Source organism: Chenopodium quinoa, unplaced genomic scaffold (genome assembly GCF_001683475.1).
Source record: "Chenopodium quinoa cultivar QQ74 unplaced genomic scaffold, ASM168347v1, whole genome shotgun sequence".
NCBI classification, from domain to species: domain Eukaryota; kingdom Viridiplantae; phylum Streptophyta; class Magnoliopsida; order Caryophyllales; family Amaranthaceae; genus Chenopodium; species Chenopodium quinoa.
In genome coordinates this window covers 336,413-353,335 of record NW_018744080.1, presented here as the reverse complement: position 1 = coordinate 353,335, position 16,923 = coordinate 336,413, and the positions used below count along the sequence as shown (strand labels likewise).

General features: G+C 36.7%; 2 protein-coding genes across 2 annotated transcripts; one reads left to right on the top strand and one right to left on the bottom strand.

Moving 5' to 3' along the window:
* The first annotated feature begins 6,253 nt into the window (after window positions 1-6,253).
* Window positions 6,254-12,309, top strand: LOC110691389 (CDK5RAP3-like protein). The gene is made up of 10 exons (XM_021868316.1): window positions 6,254-6,453; window positions 6,553-6,687; window positions 8,431-8,525; window positions 8,617-8,711; window positions 8,807-8,942; window positions 9,052-9,204; window positions 9,321-9,872; window positions 10,022-10,230; window positions 10,477-10,609; window positions 11,961-12,309. Exons 1-10 carry the CDS (start codon window positions 6,393-6,395, stop codon window positions 12,090-12,092), a joined length of 1,701 nt encoding a protein of 566 aa, XP_021724008.1. The 5' UTR covers window positions 6,254-6,392; the 3' UTR covers window positions 12,093-12,309.
* A 93-nt stretch (window positions 12,310-12,402) lies between these two features.
* On the bottom strand, window positions 12,403-16,923 carry LOC110691388 (protein STRUBBELIG-RECEPTOR FAMILY 2-like). Its single transcript, XM_021868315.1, has 15 exons — window positions 16,726-16,923; window positions 16,559-16,630; window positions 16,407-16,472; window positions 16,240-16,311; window positions 16,071-16,142; window positions 15,683-15,754; window positions 15,497-15,562; window positions 15,344-15,409; window positions 14,932-15,263; window positions 14,501-14,739; window positions 14,146-14,411; window positions 13,896-14,040; window positions 13,572-13,711; window positions 13,310-13,466; window positions 12,403-12,970 (listed from the first exon to the last, which is right to left on the bottom strand). The coding sequence occupies exons 1-15, from the start codon at window positions 16,875-16,877 to the stop codon at window positions 12,824-12,826; spliced, it is 2,064 nt and encodes a 687-aa protein (XP_021724007.1). The 5' UTR covers window positions 16,878-16,923; the 3' UTR covers window positions 12,403-12,823.

Sequence of the window (16,923 nt, the reverse complement as noted above, 5' to 3'; positions counted from 1 at the left end):
CTTTGCTATAACTAGAGGAGTGGGGGCCCAGATTGTATCTCGGCTTCCCACTAATTTATTGTAGGTTGTATGACTTTTGTTTTTGAGATATAATAATAATAATAATAATAATAATAATAATAATAATAATAATAATAATAATAATAATAATAATAATAATAATAATAATAATAATAATTTGTCAAGATGGAAGTGGAAATGGCCTTACTCGGCATTCTCTAATCAGGCATCTTAGTGATCGTCATTGTTGTATTGGTGCGCGAGATATAACCCGACATTCTCTTACTTCTAACTTAGCTGTTTATACCGAGTCAGAGGTTACTTTTAGGCGTATGGAGATTTGGTTATGTGGAGTTTGCTTCAAAACGCACACGGTTCGTTCTATGTTTCATCATGGTAGGGGTGAGGATGTGTCACCTCCTGATGAAGGAGATGGTATTGTTCGTTTTGTGCTTTATAACTTCTCCAAGCCACAAGCTCCCTCTTCTCCGGCTCATATTGGACATGTGGATGGTTTGGCGTGAGATCAGTTCTATGGTTTTGATGTGGCTCTCCTTAATTGTTTGTTCTCAAAGGGGTTTTGCACTTTGAAGTCTATCCCTCCCAAGTGTCGTTTGGGGTTTTCTCGGGTTTTGAAAGGTGCTCTTGATAAGGTAATATATAAGCCTGATGACATTTCTAGTTGGGTCTCGTTATTGGTGTTACCTCTTTGCACCCTTAAAGCCTTTCGTCCTTGGAGTAGTCATGAGTCTAGGTCTTCCGTAAAGCGTAGGCATCAAGAGGAAAGTATTTCTCGTGCTATATGCTCTTGGAGTTCACTAGGTGGTTGTGAGCAGCTTGTGAGGGAATCTATGGCAGAGGATTCTCATACTTTGTCGGTGGTTGACGATGAGGACCTTGATTTGGATGAGCGTAATATCAAGCAATGTCGCAGGAAGATTTGTGATGGCCATTACACAGCTGCAGTCCGGGTTCTTTCTTCTTCACGGGTTGCTCCGTTTAACGAGGCCACTCTTGCAGATTTACAATCAAAACACCCTTCTTTTCCAGCTCCATCCTTGCCTACTGATATACCTGTTGATCAACTTCATCTCGTTGCTACTTCTGCTGTTGTTTTGGATCGGATTAAGAGTTTTCTACGTGGTACTTCATGTGGTAGACGGTTTACGTGCTTAACACCTTATGGATTGCTTGAGTGGTGCTGTTGTGGCTGTCTCAGATGAGTTGGTTGCCTCTATTTTCGGGGTGGTTAATCTCTTTCTTGCTGGTAGATGTCCTTTGGAACTAGGAGAGTATATTGCAAGTTCTCCTCTCACACCACTTATTAAGCCTAGTGGTGGTATACGTCCTATAGCTGTGGTACTGTTTGGCGTCGATTGGTTTTGAAGATTGGTGCTGTTATGGTTGGCCAGTCTTTGGGCAGCTACTTTGATGGTCTTTAATTTGGCATTGGGGTTTCTTCAGGGGGTGAGGCTATTCTTCATGTTGTGAATCGGTTGATTGAGGATCGTGGTTCTGACGTTGGTCTTTCTATGTTGTTGGTGGATTTTCTAAATGCCTTCAATCTAGTTGATCGTGCGATCATGTTACGTGAACTCCGTCGTCGTTGTTCGGGTATTTCGTGGTGGGTTGAATTCTGCTACTCTAATCCATCCAGATTATATTATGGGGACCACACCTTATGGTCGTCTCAGGGGGTGCAGCAGGGGGATCCCCTTGGTCCTCTTCTTTTTTCCTTGGTTTTACAACCTCTTGTGTGTAAAATCAGTGATGCTTTTGAGGTATGTCTTCAGGCATGGTATTTGGATGACAGCACTATTATTGGAGACACTTTGGTGGTAGGAAAGGTTCTATAGTTGATTATGGAAGAATGACCTCGTTTTGGGTTGCATCTCAATGTGGAAAAAACTGAAGTTTTCTGGCCTACAGAAGACCCTCGAAGCAGGCTTGTGGGTGTTTTCCCCCCTTCTATTGCTCGACCATTGCATGGTGTTAAGCTTCTTGGTGGTCCTGTTAGTTCTGATTCCAGGTTTAGTGGCGAGCTTGTGATGCAGAGGGTGACCAAGACCATTGCGCTTATGGATAAGGTTGCTACGCTGGATGATCCTCAGTGTGAGCTGTTGTTACTTAGGGCATGTACTGGAGTTTTAAACTCTACTTTGCCTTGCGTACTTATCCTGCAGGTGCTGTGCCTCAACACGTTTTTAACGAGGCTCTTCGATCTTCCTTGGAGCGTATTGTTACTGCTTCGGGGCTCGGGTTTGGTGATTGGCAGTGGCGACTTGCCACCTTACCATTTGCGTTTGGAGGGCTTGGTGTTTATTCCGCAGGTGATGTTCGTCATTATGCTTTTCTTGCTTCTCGGTTACAGTCTGTTGGGTTACAGACGCAGCTTCTGCGTCGTACTGGTATTGTTAGTCTTGGTCAGGCTTTGGAGGATGGGTTGAGTCTGTTTACTACAACGGTTGAGTCTGACATTTTAGGTAATCCTTGTGAGGCCGCTGCCCCGAAACTCATGAATAAATTGGCAGATATATATTTTACAAAGGTTACCGCTTCTGCAGAATCCACCTTTCTTTGTCTCCTCGGTAGTCGGCATTGTGGAAGTCGCAGCAGGGTGACCACACCTCTGCTTGGCTTCGGGCAGTCCCTATTTCTGGATTGGGTCAGACAATGCACGCTAAGACATACCGATGTGTGCTGTGTTATCGGATGGGTATTCCATTGTTCTCTGTCTCGACACCGTGCTCTGCTTGCTCTCGGGTTTTTACGGGGGATGTATTCGGCGACCATGCGGTGTCATGTGCTGGTATTGTAGGTATTAAACATCGGAACAATGTTGTTCGGGATACTTTTGTTGATATTTGCTACAAATCTGGGATTTCAGCAAGAAAGGAGGTTGACATAGGATTATCAGGAGGGAATGACGGGGCCCTTAGACCTGTCGATGTGTTACTTTATTCATGGGATCGTGGCCGTGATGTATGTCTCGACTTCACAGGGTCTTCTCCTTTGACACAATTAGGGATATCTGATTTTGTTCCGGGACGTGTTGTGGCTGATGCGGCTCATCGAAAGCGGGTTAAGTATGAAACTCGTTGTCTGGCGATTGGATATGGTTTCATTCCCTTCTCCTTTTCTTCGCTTGGGGAATTAGAGAAGGAGGCTGTTGCGTAACTTGCGTTGCTGAAGCGAATTCAGAGGTTCTCGACAACACAAGACATTGGTGCTCATGCTGCAGCTCATATATTCACTAGGGTAGGCTTTGCTATTGCTAGAGGAGTGGGGGCCCAGATTGTATCCCGTCTTCCCACTAATTTATTGTAGGTTATATGACTTTTTGTTTTTGAGATATAATAATAATAGTAATAATAATACAAAATATATAATTTTATATGATTAATATTAATGTAATTATGAAATATGAATATAGTTTAACATGATTAATACTAACAATCCTTGTTTGTAAAAGCATGATTTCATATTTCGATTTTTTTAAATCCAAACAAGGTCAATCTGATCTGATCTGAAAATCCGAATCATCAAAAAAATTTAAATTGATCCAATCTGATTTAAAGCTCGCATCCGATCCAGATTAGTAATTCAGTCTGGATTGGATTGGATTTTGGTTTTAATCCGAATCATGGACACCCCTACAATATGTGTGTGTGTGAAGAAAGTGACGACACATAAGATCATATATGGCGCAATCACCTCAGTGTAAGGTTGACACATGACACTACCTTGTTGTCCCTTTGAATTATATAATATTATAAATTTGAGAAAATAACAATTGATGACTAACTTATATCACCTAAATTCTAATTTATTAAACCATTCATTAAATTTAGAATCGAGTATGTCTCGGACATGAACTAATTATTGTCATTAAACCCAGAATGAACGAAAATCAATTCCACTTAAACAAGCAGATAAAAACTTAAAAATTCCTAAATTAAAACAATGTTGCATCTAGACTTGACAATCCTAACCCGACCTAAATGACTTGACCCGTGATCCGAAAATTGACCCAAAAACAATAACCCGAAATTGACTCAAAACTCGAAATCTACCCTACCCGACTTGTTGGAGCTGGCTTTATTTTGACCCGATACCCAAAATGACCCAACCTAATGATTGTACTCAATCCGAAGTTGACCCGATACCCAACAAAAGTCAACCTAATCTAATTTTAACTTGAATTGCTTGACATGAACATACACATTACTTGAAATGTCCAAAACTAAATTTACCTAATACCTGAACTAAAAATAAATGTCTGGTGCCATAAATGACTCAAACTATTTCATCCCCAACCTTAGCTAAACTCACAAACTGAATAAAATTATTGATTTGATCTTGATTATCAACACAAAATGAACAACCCGACCCAAAATCTAGTTGAACTAAAATGACCTGTAATTGACCCGACTCGAATAACCCGTTTGTTAGGTCTAATTACATGGTTCCTCAACTTAACCTAGTTACTAAAGTAACCTTTAATCAAGTACCGTCCAAACTAGCACTATCAAAACGGTTTGACAGTTTGATTTGAAATCGATTCGGTTAGGATCGGGTCGGTTTGAAATCGATTTATGTGACCTATGAGTCGGTTTCAGTTCGGTTCAAATTATTATCGGTTCAGTTTGGTTTCGATTTATTTTTGTGCGGTTTAAATTTGGTTTGGCTTGTAACAATTTGATGCCAACGGGTTGCGGTTTGTTAAAGATTTGGTGTAAACAGTTTTTAACCCGTTTTAAATGGTTTTGGGTTAGGAACGGATTTGGCTAACAGCGGTTTAGTTCTTTTTTGGTTCAATTCTATTTTAGTTTGGTTTACAACTGGTTCGATTTGTTAACTAGTTTGGTACTTATACAGTTTAACATTATTCTGATCGGTTCGATTTTGAGTTTACTAATATACGATTTGGGTCGATTTTTATTTCAATAAACGATTGTTAATTGGTTCATTTCTCATTTGGATCGGTCGATTTTGGACAGTTAAACATCATTTAAGTAATTTTTGTTGAATTAGTATATATTTGTTGTTATTGGAAGATCACTTTTCTCATCTCAATAAGACAATCTAGTGGATAGGGATACCAGGTCATTCGTCTACATGGGTTCGGACTTATTCGGTCTTGCTATGATTATATTATTTTGTCAAGTGTACTACTAACAAACATCTTAATAACTAATGCTTTTTAATGATAATTGTTTTGATTGGTTATTGTCATCTCCTAATGTTATGTATATTTTCAACACTTTCTTTTCTTCTATAGTTATTCTAATGATTCCTGAAAATAAACTAAAATTTTTTTTAAGGATCTAATGAAGTAATGACGCACAAACATAGTTTTAAATCAGTTATGCGTAAAATAGATTAACAGGGAACTAACTACTAACTTAACCGATACTCTAGTAATAATGTACTTCGTAGTAAATATGTGTGCATAATTACATTTCACTTTCTAGTCATCTTTGGGTTTGTGGTCCCTTGAGTTTCCAGCGGTTACGCCTTCATGACAAAATGTTTTTTGATTGGTTTTTGGAAACAGTTTCTTGTTTTGGGTCATTGAAGAATTGGAATGATGAGTTGTTTTCTTTCTTTTCTGTGTTATGGGCGATTTGGGTGCTCGTAACAATAGGTGGTTTCGCCAGCTAGAGTCTTTTCCGGGGAAAATCTTGTGTCTAGCTTCGCAAAGGAAATCTAAGGTTATGTTGGCGGAAGATTTTAGTCGTAACGTTTCCACTTATAGTCTTCGTCGATAGCAGGTCTCTAGGTCGCGTTTTTTGGGATATCATGTCTCTAGGTGCTTGGTCTTCTGCTGATAATCTTGTAGGGGTAGGCTGGGTGTTTCGGGATGTGAGGTCTGCATCGGTGTTTGGTGGTGGGACTCGGGCTTGTATTTCCTTGTCTCTTTTACAAGCTGAGCTTCGGGCCTGCTTTTGGGGTTTGCGTAGCGGTTACAGAAGGGGCTACTATCGCATTTTGATTAGTTCTTGGGAATTTTCGTCAGCTTGTTTTCTGGTTGCTTCAGGATATTCGCTCTCTAATTGTGGATCTAGATGCGTGTCGGATAGTTAAGGTTCCTAGACAATGGATTGTTCCTACTCACTGGTTGGCTGGGATGGGTATGCACCAGGATTTTTTTGTTTTGGTCTTTTTGGTTGTAGGAAAAAATTTCACAACTCTTTTGTCTTATAGTACTATTTACTTGTCATGTAAGTAGTAGCTATTTACTAGTCAATACCTAACCGTGAACTTCCATAGGGAACTTATTGTCTTTTGATAACTCAATTCCATAGACTTTTGCTTAGAATTCCTAGCATTGATAGAAAGTGAAACATACTTGTAAAATTCATCAATCCCTAAAACCCAAAAACCCCAAAATGCAATCTCAAGAAGACATTCAAAATCTTCCAATTGACATCTCATTCTCTCGCCTCGGAGGTTAGGTTTTTCGTAATCATCTTCTCAACTTTCAATGAATTTTTTTCTTCTTCTGATTTTGTTGTTTGATTGTAATTTTTAATTTTGTTGAAATTGAAGAATGGCTTGTGGATCGGAAGAGAATTCCTGGGGATTGGAGAAAACGATTGAGTGCAATCAGAGCTAAGATTTCATCCGCCTTTGCGTCGCTTCCTAAAGATGTTGATCCTTACTTTCATACTCTTGATTCTGAAGGTGTGTTGATCATTTTTTTTTATAAATACTCAATGAAAATTTAATTGCCCCCTTTTTTTTTTTTTTTGTTTCTGTAATAGTAATTTACTTTGAAGATTAAGAATTTATTAGTTTGATTGATATATTTATATATATTAATTTGATTATTTGAGGTTTAATATTCTCAAAGGAGCAATCTTCCATGATTAATTGCAAATGTTGTAATTATATTAGCATTATTTTGGAGGAATTGGTACGAATTATTAGACAAGTCATTGTAGGATTAGTTAGAATTTTTTTTCAAAATCTACAAAGTCATGCTCAAGTATTAAAGAACTACATCAAAATCACCATGCTTATATGGGGTTGAGTAGTTGCTACTTTTCCACTAGGAAAAAAAAAAAAAAAAAAAAGGGAGCCATATCAGTTGTTCATTTGAGATTGTTACATGACGGACCTTCAATGTAAACTTATTTGGGATTGCGGACGATAAATTTTTTTCTTGTGAATTTGGATGGGACTTTGTGAGATGGTGAAAAAGATTTGACTAATTGCTTGCTGATTCCCAGTAAAAAGGTCGCTGACCTTTCTCCTTAGCTGAAAGAGGGGGTGGAGGAAGAGGAAGTTGAATACAATTTTTGGTATATGGTTTACTAATTTTTTGGTTTTTTTCCCCTCTAATCATAAGAACTAGGTGTTTAGCTGAAAGCACTTGAGCATTTGATTAGTTACCATTCCATTCTTAATGTTTATATATAATTTTTTTGTAACAAAAATTTGAACGAGTTATTGTCCTATTTTGTTTGTTTTTGTCCAGCCGTTCATCATACTTGTATAAATTTTAGCTTTTAGCAAAGGAATGCTTGGCCTCTAAGTAGAGTGTATCTCATTTTAAATTATTGTTTGCAGAATTAATTTTTTCTTTTTTTGAGAAGATAATTGGTACAAATAATAGTTAGGCTCTTTCTGGCATACTTCCATTGCTCACACTCAAGTATACAGACCTTTTCACTCATCTCCTGCTAAATTAATTCAAAAAGTTATGGTTTACGAAGTAAGAACTAAGAAACTATTGGAACATAGTATAAAAGGGCAATGAAAAAGTTTTTGCTGTGTTAAGAAAGTTCTTTTATTATTATTATTATTATAATTATTTTTTTTTACCTGAGACAGAACTAACTACTAAGTGAGAAGTAAAAATATTATTCTAAGATACAAAAGTATTTATGCTTTCCTAGAGTAGCAACTAGCAAGTGCTTTCTATGGGGTTGAAAGCTTTTCAAATTATTTTTGATCCCATTGCAGAGCAGGTGGCTGTTTTAGGTCCTTTTAAATGAGTTTCTAGCTGTTTAAAGTGATTGAATTTTGACACCATAAGTGTTTGGATTTATAAATAGAGTTTTTTAAGTGAGGAAGCCCAGGATGAGGAGTTTTATTTTGGTTACTTCTATGATTTGTTTGTTTTGCTCATTTTACAATTTTATACTTAGCACCAAAAATTCATTTTACATTTTCTTAATAAAATCTTAAATTTTTTGAATATGTGGAATATCTGAAATTGTCTGGGATCAAAGTTCCTATAATTCATTAATTACATGGATGTTTCAAGTTCTCTGCCTCACTCTACATATCATATAGCTTTGAACTTGATTTTAGTAAAGATAATAGGTTTTACTCTTTTAGTTATGTGGCTATACTTGTCCAGCTGGTTTCTGTGTATACTAATGATTTTTCCTTTTTTTTTTTTTTTTTTTTTTTTTCCAGGAATTGATTATTTGGAAGCAAAAAAAATATATGAAATTCTCTTGCAGACCAATCCAGAAAGTAGGAACATATTTGGTCGGCTTTCAGGTGCTGCTGTAAGTTCTTGTTTCTCTCCTCGATGCTTAGCTGTATGTTTTTTACTTGAAATCATAGTGCTAATTTTTCATTTTGTGATTATGGTGACAGGGTGTATGGGAAGCAATTGTCCAGGCATATGAGAAGGATCATGTATTCCTTGGCGAGGCTGCTCAAACTATGGCCCAAAATGCTAATTATGAGATGTGAGCCCAAAGTCTGATTTTCTGTCATTATGAGCAAACTTTTTTGTTGCCAATCATGTTGTTGATTGATTGATTTTTTCCCCCTCAATTTGAAGCCCTTACTTAAAAAAGCAGGTTCAGAAGACACAGCAACAGTTTGCAGAGCTTGATCGCAAGGAAGCTGATATAAAAAGAAGTGCAGCTTCATCAGCAGCAAAGTACGCTGAAGCTTGTCAAGAACTAGGATTGCAGGTGTTTGTTTCATAAGTTGTGCTATATTACTAAGCCCCATTGTCTTCAATCCTGTGAAGCGAGTTTTCATAATGATTCTGAACAGTTTGATTTTAATTTTTGCTTTTAGGGGAATAATGTTAGATTGGAACTCTTAGGGAGTGCTACAAAATCTCTTCCAACTATCTTCAGTGATATTATGGAAGTCGTAAGTGGTGATTCTGTTGCACAAGCTATTGAATACTACTCCAGTATTGTTACGGAGCTTCATACGAATAAGGATGTAAGCTGATCTTTACTTTTAATCTTTCCAATTTTTTGCTTGTCATTGTCTGGTGAAAGCTGCTTTACAATGAGAATTTTGCCTGTTGCTAATATAGGTTCATGTATTTGATACAGTGTACATCTGGCATTGTGGTTCAAAATTTAAGGAATATCATTGAAAACCCACCTACACTTAGTGTCTCTGTGGGATCTGATTTGGTCGAATCCACAAATGCTGTGTCCAACCTTAATGAACATTCTGATACTTGTGGAACCATGAGCACTGGGGCAGATGGCATTGATTGGGATATTACATTAGATAGCTCTCAGATTGACTGGGATATTGGCACTGTTGAAGAGACGGATGATGCTGCTAATGGGTTGGGTCCTTACGAAATTATAAATGCTGAAGATTTTTTGCAAGATTCTTCTGCAATTGAGTCTGAAAAGTTTGGTCACGCTGCTCCAAGCGGTGGAGGATCCATTGATGTTGAGGTTTCAGAAATATCTTGGGATTATAGTGTTGACAATTCTCAATTGGAAGCAACAGAAGATTGTGATACACATATTGCAAAGGAAGCTCAGACACCTGCTCCGAATACTTTAGCTGACGTTCAAGTCTCAGGTGATAGAAGTCCACTTTTGGAGACGGAATACAGAAATAAAATTCTTGATGATCTCTTTGAGGTATTTATATGTTTCTGCTATATGTTATCAGCACCTTGTTTCACTCGTTAATTCTGCCTTTTATCTTTCAATCTGGTAAACATAAAGGGATGGATGAAATAGAATTGATCTGCAGTGTTTCTTATTGTTCCGATTGTACCTTTTCACAGATCAAGGCATTTTTAAACCAGCGGCTAATGGAGTTGAAAAATGAAGAGACTTTGTCCTTGCAACATCAAGTTCAGGCAGTTGCTCCATTTGTTTTGCAACAGTATTCGACTGATAACATTCAGAAAATGCTTTCTGACATTTCAATGGCCATATCTTTACTAACGAACAAAAAAACAAGAGACTTGATCATGATACTAAATTCAAGAAGGTGCTTACATATATGACTATATGAGACTATATTAGCATTTTCTCCCCCCTACCAATACTAAGAATTTGTCCCGAGATTTCTGTTATGCATGTCATTGTAATCATCTTATTGCTATTTTTCACATAAGCTTTCTGCATTTTGCTATAATAATTCATCAGATCATTGACAGAATTTTATGCTTTCAAAACATCATTAATTTTGTGATGTATTTGGAGCTACAGCTCTAACTATTATCATTTGCTACAGATTCTTAGACAGACTTGTGCTAAACTTGGAAGAAAAAAAGCATCATGAAGTAAAGCTGAAAGACGGTTTAAAAGACTTGTCTGCAAAACGTATGGAGTTGCAGAATTCAATGGCTTCATCTTGGCCAAAGCAAGTGAGTATTTTGTGCTCTGTTTCTTCTGCCATGCTCTAATTGATTTGGGAAGAATTTGCTTTACTGGAAGTTATGGATTTGTAGCAGGACAATAATCTACAAAATAATAATCTACAAAATTTTATTGATGATGTTTTTTTTAAGAAACCATAGAAGCCAATACAGTCTTCTTTTAAGAAGTTGAATTTTCAAGTTTAATAATTTAACGATGTTGAGGTGCTAACACTAATAGTCTTGTTTGGCTGTTGGGGTGAGGCGAAAAATGACTACACACCTTCATAGTGTATAATTGTACATGTAATTTAGGTTATCCAATAAAATTGACACTTAGGGTGCAATCTACTTATCTGGACTTTTCTGAAGTTATTTGAGCTAACCTGAAATTATCTGTGCTTGTTAGAACTGTTTTTGTTATAATTTGATGTAATCCTTATTAATAATATGAACTTATATTTCTTGAACTTATATGAACATATAATTTTTATCTGAATAATTTTTTTTGTAATAAGTGGAAATTAAGTGAACAAAATAGGACCTTAATTAAGATTTTAAATGGTTCTTGAAATCCCTACATCTTCTTGTCTGAAAACTTATAGTTTGGGTTAGTGAAGAGTTATCCTTGAGGAGGGTGCATTGTTCATGAAAGATAAAGAGGCTAAATATAATTTATGTATGTGTGTGTGTGTGTGTGGGCGTGCCTTGTGAACAAGATTTTTCTAATATAATCTGGGGTCCATATTATTAGGAAAAGAAGATAGCAAAAGTTGCAAAACCATATTAGTATAGTTGGCCTCGGCTTAATACATGTCATGGAGGAAGACACTTTTCTTAAATCTCAGTTTGTGAGATATAGGAGCCTAAATGCTCAATGCAACTGAAAAGAGACAGCAAAGAGCGGTATTGTGTGTGTGGGGTTTTTATTTTATTTATTTATTTATTTTTTTTTAAAACTATTTCACTTGTTTATTTACTAATAGAGAAGATGATGAGATTTTACTATCTTTTATTCAAAGATTGTCAACTATTGATGCATTTGATGGGATTTGAGCTGTTATTGTGGTTCTGCCTCTCCCTCATTTACTTTGGTACTGTAGTGCTAAATATTAAATCCAGTGGAAGAGTTGGGGATGAATATATGAAAATATTTTGGCGTTATTGTACTTCAAAAATGCACCTCTAAATGTGATTGTCTTTATATTCTTTTTGCTTTCAGACTTTATGCTATTTTGTTGCCTGCATTCAGACTGTTATTTACTGTGTGCATTCATATATTCATATTTCTTATTTGACCTACTGTAATTTGATCTGAATCCGATGAGCAGAAGAATTAACGAGTGCTCTTTGTTTGCAGGAAGTAGCAATCAACAAAACAAGGGAGCTGAAGAAACTATGTGAAACCACTCTTTCATCCATGTTCAATGGAAGACCTGTCAAGATAATTGGAGAAATTAATACATTGTTAAATAGTGGTGTATCTGTGTGATCTTTTTAGCTGTTCTCCCAAAGCTTTTCTACTAGAGTTAGCATGTATTAATAATAGGAACCAGCAACCAGGCTAACTTGGCATTCCTACACTTTGTTATGTTTTCAATAAGGATGTTGAATATAGTTTAGAAAGTTTAAAGTTTCTAATGTTGTATAACTCTGTTTTGGTATATATTCTTAACAAATTAAGCTTCAAATAACGATCTATTTCTCAATTTACCATCTGGTTTAATTTTGCATGTTTATCACTAGTTACTTGTAAATCTAAGGGCCCGACCATGTTCATTTATGTAAGATGGTATATAACATGAAGCAGTATATCTGATGAATACCTTTACGTTTTCCCTATCAGAATTTTGTTTAGCTGAATGTATTCAACATAATCTGAATTTGAAATCAAACATTGCTGAGAAGAGTGAGAACAAACCTTTAACAAAAATAAACTGAACCTATGAATAAGAAACTGTTAAACCATGAGCTATTGTTTACTCTGTGCCTATTTTTTTTTTCAGTTATAGCCTAACTCACCAATGCTAACTTGCATTGGATTCACAGTATTACAGTGTAACCGTGCCTTATTAGGCATTGAGCTATACAATAAGACTCCAACTGTTAACGATAATAGCTTTGCACATCCTATATTCCTATCTCTAAGTTGAGTGGCAGTTGCTGGCATTGCTGCAAAAATTTATTTTCTGGTCTGACCAATTCATACAGGCATGAAGCTTCTCAGGAGAGTTCAGAAAAACGAGTTTTAGTTGACCGGAAAGATCTCTCAAAGGCATCACCTTCTACAACATCTGCCCCAGGCTTTGGCAAGATTCTCATTAGAGCTTCAACAATTTCTGACATTCGTGGCCGGAATTCTTTTTCAGGCTGTTACAGATGCAAAGAAAGCAATTAAGGAACAGAGGCATGTGTTGGTCCACATAGTACTTGGGTGGTCATAAGAATTACGGATGATGAGCATGTAGAATTTTGTATGAACAACTACAGTGAAATCATTTTGGATGTATACAGGTTATGGTTTTTCAAACATGGGAGAAGTTGCAAGAATTGCTAGTTGATTTCCTATCATGTGGGAAAATAAGAAAACTATTCCAACTTTCGAAGGGGCCTTTTTCAAAATGCAAAATAATATTTTTATGGATTGGTAAATAAGCCAAAGCACACAGGTTTGAGCATGCCTCAAATCTGTTCTGGATAAGTATTTACCTGAACACATAAAGATATGATGTCAGCACATCTCGAGAGAGTCTTTGCAGAGATTGATCTTCTTAGAATTGGATCAACCATGTCTTCAAGAGATCCATAATCATGAAGTCTATGTGAAGCCCATTTTACCAAACATTGCTCTTCTGTTGCTCTAGAGCTGAAACGCGATGTCACAAGAATGATAAATTTTGTTAGCAGATGCAGAACATATCCATCAGTGTGATATCAGTGTGATATAAATTTATCAAAGCAGTTACAGAACCTGTCAAATGGCCTTCTTCCGGTCAAAAGTTCCAGAAGCAAGACACCAAAGGCATATACATCAGTCTTTATGCTCTCTATTCCTGTTTGCCCATATTCTTGTGGAATGTAGCCACTATCATTGATAGCCATCTCAGCAGCCTGTTTATCGCAGTTGTAAAAGACAGTGATAATTAATGACCATAATATTTACGGAACCACATGTTGGGAACTAGAGAATTGCAAGCATTGAAATACAAGATGTGAGCGAAACTGGGAGGTCAATGCAGTGTATACTCTTGCAATGTCATTAGCACTCATCTCTATGCAAAAATATTGTATTTACCTTGACTTTGACACTGTTTCTGGTGAGAGGCCTCAATATAGAAAGTCCACTGTCAGCTACTTGAGGCTTAAGCACATCATCAAGCAAAATGTTGGCGGCTTTCAGATTGCAGTGTGCAATTGGGGGTAACAAGGAATGCATATAACTGACATTGAATAAAAAAATCCCAGTGAGATAAGAGAGCAGATAACATAGCAGCACAGGTGAGAGTGATCTTTGTATTTTTTCAAGGAACTACTAAGAAGCTTACTTCAGGGCTTCTGCCACACCAACTGCTATCTGAATACGGAGGTCCCAGGTAAGTGGCAAAAAGAATTTACAATGAAGAGCTTTATCAAGAGTCAAATCTCTGACATATTCATATACAAGAAGGTGATGTCCGTTCTCCACACAGTAGCCAGTAAGACATACAATATTTGGATGCTGCAAACGAGATATGCTACGAACAACATCCAAAAATTGTTCTTCTTCATGGAAAGACAGAGATACCAAGTTTATGTTTTTCACAACAAAAACCTGAAAACCAAGAGCATGGATATTTTGAATCAGCTTATCATCAGACTGAACTTAATTTGAAAAGATTAAATTAGCACTCAAAAATATACCTTGGTGTCAGGGAACTTTGCTTTGTAAACTGAACCTAGCGATCCTTCTCCAAGAAAGTTTTCTTCATTGAAGTTATTTGTAGCCAACTGGAGTTCAGATACTGTGTAAAGTTTTGCATTTGGGGGCACTTTGCCCTTGGTGGACACACGAACAGCAGATGTATGTCTGGGTAAGGCCACAGGTGGAGTGGTGAATGACAAATTTTGTGGGACATCTTCATATCTCCCAGAAGAATGATCTGCTTACGAGCAAAAAAAAAGTATCAAGAATTAAAGTTCTGAAGTTAGAAACATATATACACCAAAATCAGTGCTTCCACCAAACCTACAGTAGATGCTATGCCGGAGCAAAATGCAAAATCAGTGTGAAAGGAATTAAGGAAAGAAATTATGAAAGGAATAGAATTCTCTATAATAAATAATATGATTACCTCCATTTGAACTAACTGGAAAGGAGCACATTGACCTACGACTGCTGTTCAAGCTTTCAGGCTCAGCAGTATGATTTCGCTTAATGTGGACAACAATGGCAACTCCCAGAAGAGTCAAAATGAAGGCTGCTCCTCCAACTCCTAAAGCTATTATTCCTAAGGCCTTCCCCTTTCTCTTGTGCTGCTGTTGTGTTCCCCTAGAAGGATTCTTTTCTATGGCGCTTGACTCAGCTATTGGCGGACTAGAAATATTCTGCTCACTGGGGACCTTATCGTAAGGAAAATTCCATGGAGAGTAAGAGGCAACTCGACTGAAATTATTTCCTCCAATCCTATAAAAAATGATAAAGTGATATTAAGTGTGAAATTTGATATAGTAATAACTAATTAGGAACTCCTCTTAGGCTCTTACCATAGATTCGTAATGGTTTGAAAATGCTGTGGGATGATGCCACTGAAATGATTATCCTGAATGTTCCTGGAAATACATCGTAGCCAATAATATGTGAATGTTACTGAAGAAAATCACAAATAAGTCATATTGCATATATAAAATTTGACTTACAATTCAATCAATGATAGGTCAGCCAGGTATACCACTGAACCAGTGAGTTCATTGTTTTGCAGATACCTGCATGATATTCATATCTTCAATTAACTAAGATGATTTTAACACTGAAGAGGCATTGACAGATAGATCTTAAACATGACCGGTCTGGTTATCATCTCTAAAGAATTAGTTCGAACTTACAGTTTGGTAAGATTTGTCAGAGATGCAAATGAGCTCGGTAGATCTCCACTGAACTTGTTGTATGATAGATCCCTGTAGCAGTAGATTAATATTAAACAATAAGGATAGAAAATGAACAGTATCGGCATTAGCAGATTCCTAGTGATTGAGCCACATGATTATACCAAATGAAGACAAGTATAAAGATGTCAATGATCAGAATATGCAAAATAAGATGGAGAAACAATAATATGCACACAAGAAATGTTATTTGATGCCTGTACTGTCAGATTATGTGCATGCAGGATTTTAACAATTGGCGCTGTTAGATTATGTGCATATATGATCCTATATTAATTGAAACCAGCAACTTAGGCTAGGATGAATATATAGTGTTAAGGCAACTTACATTTCCTTCAAGTTGTCAAGACCTTTGAACACACTTCCAATGGGTCCAGATAAAATGTTGTGACTGAGATTCCTACCAAAGAATGAATGTATGTTACCTTATTATCAGACCAGCGTAATACAAACTGACAGAATAGACCTTCAAGTTAGAATTAAGCAAAGCTACTCACAGATGTCGTAAGTTTCTCAAGAAAGAAAGGGTCTGTGGAATGCTCAGCAAAAATTTGTTTTCTGACAAATTCCTGCATGACATAATAGAAGGAATTGTAGGCTCATGGGCATTCAATAACTATAACTCATATAAATCATTAAAAAAAGACAGTCAGAAAGGCCTTACAAGTAGGTGACATTAGGTGGAAGGCCATCTGGGATCATTCCTCCTACTCGATTTGAGCTAATATCCCTAGTGTTGCAAAGGAGAAGTCAGAAAAGACTATACACTAGTAAATAGTAATACAACAAGCTCATTAACAAGTAGAGGCCCATTACAAGTGTTTTAAGCTGTGGAGATTGAAAAGCAGGCCACCAAGGTATCCCTCAAGCTCCAGTCCACGCAGTTTGCTTCATCGCAGAGAACAACCAGGACGAGTTAGCATTAGTACACAGTTAACAAATTTGCATCAAAGAGAAATGTAGAGGGAACTGAGTGGTTGTACATATGTATGACCGATGAGCCAGAGCATTCGATTCCAGTCCAAGATTGTTCACAGGGATCTCCACCTTCTGCCGTCCAACCCTTAAGCTGCTTTGGCTTTTTTAGGGCATTGTACAAGTCATGCAGTGCTAAAGCTGCATTTAATAAAAACATTCACATTCAATTCAAACAAATTTTAGTTCAACTTTTTATAATCACA

Bases quoted from the DNA above. Each gene is read 5' to 3' on its own strand.
- LOC110691388 (XM_021868315.1), bottom strand. From the start codon at position 16,877: ATGTTTTTATTAAATGCAGCTTTAGCACTGCATGACTTGTACAATGCC. The intron at 16,312-16,406 runs GTAAGGCCTTTC...TATGTCATGCAG, and splicing joins CCACCTAATGTCACCTACTT to GAATTTGTCAGAAAACAAAT. The intron at 15,410-15,496 runs GTAAGTCAAATT...ATGTATTTCCAG, and splicing joins GACCTATCATTGATTGAATT to GAACATTCAGGATAATCATT.
- LOC110691389 (XM_021868316.1), top strand. From the start codon at position 6,393: ATGCAATCTCAAGAAGACATTCAAAATCTTCCAATTGACATCTCATTC. The intron at 9,205-9,320 runs GTAAGCTGATCT...TATTTGATACAG, and splicing joins AGCTTCATACGAATAAGGAT to TGTACATCTGGCATTGTGGT. The intron at 10,231-10,476 runs GTGCTTACATAT...CATTTGCTACAG, and splicing joins ATGATACTAAATTCAAGAAG to ATTCTTAGACAGACTTGTGC.